At 35.6% G+C, this 5,732-nt stretch overlaps 1 protein-coding gene across 1 annotated transcript; it reads right to left on the reverse strand.

Annotated features, from left to right (window-relative positions):
• Window positions 1–418: 418 nt before the first annotated feature.
• Smp_193990 (hypothetical protein) lies at window positions 419–583 on the reverse strand (the record flags this gene model as incomplete). Its single annotated transcript, XM_018797839.1, has 1 exon — window positions 419–583. One exon carries the CDS (start codon window positions 581–583, stop codon window positions 419–421), a length of 165 nt encoding a protein of 54 aa, XP_018652841.1.
• Between the last annotated feature and the right edge of the window lie 5,149 nt (window positions 584–5,732).

The following is a 5,732-nucleotide window of genomic DNA, read 5'->3' on the forward strand; positions in this document are numbered from 1 at the left end:
GTTGGTGATGTTGTTGTTGTTGGTGGTGCTGCTGTGCTCTGAGTTGTCGGGATGGTGGTGGTGGTGTCTGTTTGTGAATGTTGTGTAGTGGTTGGTTCGGTCGTGGTAGTTGTTGAGAGTGTTGGTGTTGTGAGTGTGATTGTGGTTGTCGACTGGTCTGTTTGAGCGTGGGTGGTTGTGGCGAGTGTTGGTGTTGTTGCGGTTGTGATTGTGTTTTCCACAGTGGGTGTTTGTGATGGTGTTGTGATGATGGTTGTTGACGTGGTCGGTGTTTGTGCAGTTGTGGACGATGTTGGTGATGTGGTCAGGCTTGTGGTGGTCATCGTCGTGGGTGTTTGATTAGGGGTTGTAGATTCAGTCATGATGTGTGTTGTTGTGGGCGTTTCGGTGTGCGTGGATAGGGTAGTCTGTGTGGTTGTTACTGTGGTGGGTGTCTGTGTTTCGGACTGTGTTGTAGGTGTTGTTTGCAGCGATGTGGTTTGTTCGAGTGTGGTGGTGTGCATGACGCTGGTTGTTGTTGCGGGTGTTGTGATGAGTGTGGTTGTCGATTCAGTTTTTGTGATTGTCGTCTGTTCGGTCTCATTGTTTTCTGTAACTGTTGTTATTTCTTGTTCTAATGTATATACTTCCGTTGTTGTTTCTGTTGTGTTATCCAATATCAGCTGTTGTCTTTTCTGAATATTTTGATTTTCTGAAATATAATGTATTTTTATTTTTTTTATTTTTATTTAAGTTTTTCTTATTTATTTTTCTCTTATATTTATGCTTTTTTTCGTTTGTTTACTTACCTATTTGTGGAATGGAAGTAATTTTTAGATGGGACTCTTGAGTACTTCATTTGTTATTTGTTTTTTTGTTTTTTATTCATATTGTTTCACATGTTATGCGAGTTTCCATTGTATTAGTTATGTTTGATGTCATGCGTAAGTTTTGTTATATGACATTTAACTACTTTTGTTTTTATAAGTAGTCAAATGGGTTTGTGGTAATTTTCCGGTTTTTAGTATTTTGTTATGAATGTTTCTTTTATCCTTCTATCACTTAGATACTACTGAATAATATGGAAAGTAAGAATGTATACAAATTCACCAAGCACCTGTAAATTTCTTTGTTTTGTAGACATGTTATACCTCCCTAATTTTTTTCATTTTGGTTCTTTTAAGTTAATGAATTTACTGTTTTATTCTTACGATTTTCTTAATATTCAGAATGTAATCAACTTCTTGAGTAATTCATATGAATTACGTATTAAAGTAATTCTTAAGCAATAATAATGTAGAATTCTTATTTAATTAAAATTAGACCACTGTTGAAAACCTGTAGGCAGTTGACGGCTGTTTCGTCCTAGTATGGGACTTCTCATTAGTGTGCATTCCCGATCCCGCATCGAGCGAATCGAAACTAAGACCTATCAGTCTCACACGTGACCGCCTAACCTCTAAAAAACAATGAGCCGGTTGGCATTCAACGGTGTAATGTCCAAATTTAAACAATGCCTAATATTGCTCCACCGTCCAACATTATCTTTAGACATGGTTGAACTCCACCGGTCATGGTTTCTCATTAGAAATTCAGGAAATACATCTTGAAGCCAATCACTAGTGAGTACATGATGATTAATATCGGAAATAGATTTTCGTGGAGAATGTAATAATCTAATAGTTGAATGGGCACTTCTGAGGATTAACTTACTAGGATAAAACAGCCATCTATTGTTTTGACTTTCCCATGATGGTCCAGCTTTATTCAACTCATGAATCCAACTATTAATTAACGTTTGTCAAAATCTCAATGATTGAATTTTAAGTCAACTTCACTTTTCTTTTGTCAATTTAGTTTAAGATTTTAAAGGGTAAATAATTATATAATCAAACATTATATTATCAAAAAAGTCACTACTCAGAGGGATATTATGGTATGTGCTACTGATATCGACAGATATAAGTAGTATGTAACATCCGTAGAAAGTAAAATACTTGATAGCAGAAAGTTGAAAAAATCGAAGGAATTAAAACGAGAACAAAAAAGCGATTGGTATGGAACTAAAAGAACAATGAAGTGTAGGATGATTGATGATTAACATTTTACAGAAGGGGAACAGTCAAGTTTTTAGACAATGAATTGACATTCTACGAATAAAGTATTAACTGTATAGTTCGATAATTTTGTGTTGACATGCAGTCGATTGTCTCAATTTGTTGTGCCATCAGTCAGATACAACATATGATCAGGTACATAAAGGTTCAAGTTGCCATATCTCGTAAGCACAACAAGATGAACACCGGATTCATAGAAGTAGTTCACTTAGTGGTGGCAATATGTAAAAGAAAGGTTGTACATAAGGATATAGTATAGGAAGAAAGACAGATATGAGGCAATTTTAATCTCAAGGTTTAAGGGGGGAAGATAAAGAGTGTATACATCTACGCCATAGTGATCGATTCTGAGCCATGTCACCCAAAGTCTCTAATCATTGATTACGATAGTCGTACGGACTCCAACCGAACAGATTACATCCACTAACATGGTCAAGGCCAGAAGTTTGTGCACGCAGTGTCGAGCCACCTAGACTGGTGGCCATATTGAAACTTGATCGATAGCATTCGATCAGCACTAAGAAAGACTTGACACGCATGACATTGATCACCACCCAGTGATCAATCAATTGTGATTCTTCCGCCTATCTCCAACACTAGTCAGTATTACGCTCCGTGGTAATTATGATCACAATGCTGAAGAAAATCCTTTAAGTCAGACTATAATTTATGGACGACCTTAGAGTGATGTTATAGTGACCTTAAGAATGTACACCTATTTGCTAACGTTAAATGGGAGTTATAGACCTCTGTAAAGAATAAGGACTATGATTGTTAGTTGATAGTTGGAATTACAAATTAGATTTAAGCTTTTCATTACGAATTAACATCAGCTGAAATCCCAAACATACTCTTTAACCAAATGAATGAATGAACTAAAGTGCCGAAAAATGCAAAACCTGTTAACCTAAATCTAATTGGTTCGTCCAAAAATATACATTTCAATCCACTTAGTATTGTTTTGGTTGAATCTTTGGATTGACGTCTAAGACTGCAATTGATCAGTCTCTTATTGGCTATATGTGCACACTGTGCTTATTGCCTCGATATTGCCTTAATTCACAAGCATTATAAGTAAAGATGGATAGTGGCTAGCATTGGAATCTAGGACACACGTTTTTTCCTATTTGGGAGTTGTCAACTGGATGTACCTGTATCTCAGAATTGATGTTCACTTTGGGACTTGAACTCAGTACCTTTCGCTTGCGTTATCCACTCAGCTGCTGAGTTCTTATAGCCACTTGCCTGTGCAATGGGGTGCAGGTACATTCTGCTGACGAGTCCCAAATAGGACGAAATGCACGTCTTGGATTCCACTACTAGCCACTATCCATCTTTATATATATTTAAATCATTGAACATTCAGAAGAAAAATGTCCGTTAAATCAATTGACAATAACTCAAACACAATGGAATATAAACTTAAGTCAAAAAAGAAGAAAAAATACCCCACTAGTTGATGATTAATATGGATGAAAATTTTCAAATAGTTATTCATTATCAGAAAGTGTTTTGTGGCGATTTTAGTATTTTCATTATTAAAAGCATGATCAATTGGTGAACGGTTGCTAAACATCGTGGATTGATTGAAGTCAGACATCAACACCATAGAAACCGGCTCAGTGATCTATCGGTTAAGTGCTCTGACGCGAGACTGGGTTTGAATCTCGCAAGGCGAGGTCGTGGATGCATACTGCTGAGGAGTCCAACAATGAGACGTCCGTCCAAGGCCCCCAGGTTTTCTATGGCGGTCTAGCTTCAATTGACTCATGCTTTCAGCAATGAAAATTTTTTATTATTATTTCATTTCAGTAGTATAATACAGTTTTATTAAAATATATAATTGATTATAAGTTACTATGTGTATGATCTGATTTATGAGGGGAGTGGGGGAAATCGGATGGTAACTAATTTTAAATCAACACATCATTGAACAATACAGTCAATCAAGTTTAGGCTAGTAATCAAGTAATTTTCTATGATTTCCTGTTGAAGAATCTTATATGAGGATGAAATGGCCATTCAGTGCTTTTAGATTTTCAATAATGGTCTAATTTAGATCACCTTATGAACTAGAGCTATGAACTACATGTGGAGAACTTCGAACACTTCACTTCCACCTGACGTTTGTGCTGATGATGTCGTTCGGGAGAATGATGAAAACTGCACGACTAAACCATTCAGCTCAGAGAACAAAACTGTATTATAATCATCTAACTGAGCTACAAATCTTCTCCACTATTTTAAAATAGAAACTAATTTATATTACTAATATCATGATTGGCAAATTAAGAGCAGTATATTTACAACTGAAGAACATCTGGAAATCAAAACAATTATCAACCAACACCACAGTCAGAATTTTCAATACGAATGCCAAGACAGGTCTACTGTATGGGGCGGAAACCTGGAGATCCACGAAAGACAATATCTAGAAGATACAAGTGTTTATTAACAGTTGTCTACTCAAGATACTTCGGATCCGTTCGTCGAACACTATCAGCAACAACCTATTATGGGAGAGAACAAGTGAGATTGCAGTGAAGGAAGAAATCAAGAAGAAGTGCTGGAAGTGGATAGGAAACACATCGAGGTAAGCAGCCAAATGAGTCACAAGACAATCCCTCACATAGAATCCTGAAGGCCAAATAGGAAGAGGGAGACCAAAGAACACATTACACCGAGAAATGGTGACAGACATGAGAAGAATGAACAAAAGTTGGATAGAACTAGAAAGGAGGGCCCATGAGAGAGTGAGTTGGAGAATACTGATCTGCAGCCTATGCTGCTTTGGGAGTAACAGGCGTAAGTAAGTAAGTAATTAAGTAATATCAAGATTGATTTCAAATCCTTCTGAATTTTATTAAAGAAAAAAAAACTGATATTTGTGAAGATAATGCAATTTAGATAATTAAATAACCATCGAAAACTCAATATCTGTCTCCATTTAGTATGTAACCATTACTTAACCGTACATATTCATTACTAACCAATCAATTAAACCGTTTGTTTGAATTATCGGAAATGGGTTTTGTGGAGACTTTTTTAATAATTCTATATAACTGAAATCATGAGTCAATTGAAGCTAGACCACCATGGAAAAACTATGGAAGCACTGGACGGCTGTTTCGTTCTATTATGGGACTTCTCAACAGGACGAAACGGCCGTCTAGTGCTTCCATGGTTTTTCCATGGTGATCTAGCTTCAGTTGACTCATGATTTCAACTATATATTAAATTGAATTATTGAATAAATTAACTTACCCAAATCACTGACAGCACGTTTTTCAAATTGTTGTTCTTTATAAATAAGATTATTATCATCATCATTATCATTATCATTTTTAATATAATCAAAAAATTTTATTGACCAATCTTTTCTTTGATTAAAGAAATTTATTGATGATGATGATCCTGCCTCTGCCGCTGATGATGATGATGACGACGATGATGATGATACTGATGCAGCTGCCGCTGTTAATGATGATGTTGATGTTGAATGTAAGAATGATAAAGATGAGTATGATTGATATTCCAATGATACAATAAGGATATAAGTAGTATATAATATAATAGCTTTTATAATAATATTTTTTATGAGTAGTATTGAATTATTGAAATGAATCATACTCATGA

Source organism: Schistosoma mansoni, chromosome 5, assembly GCF_000237925.1.
Source record: "Schistosoma mansoni strain Puerto Rico chromosome 5, complete genome".
Taxonomy (NCBI): domain Eukaryota; kingdom Metazoa; phylum Platyhelminthes; class Trematoda; order Strigeidida; family Schistosomatidae; genus Schistosoma; species Schistosoma mansoni.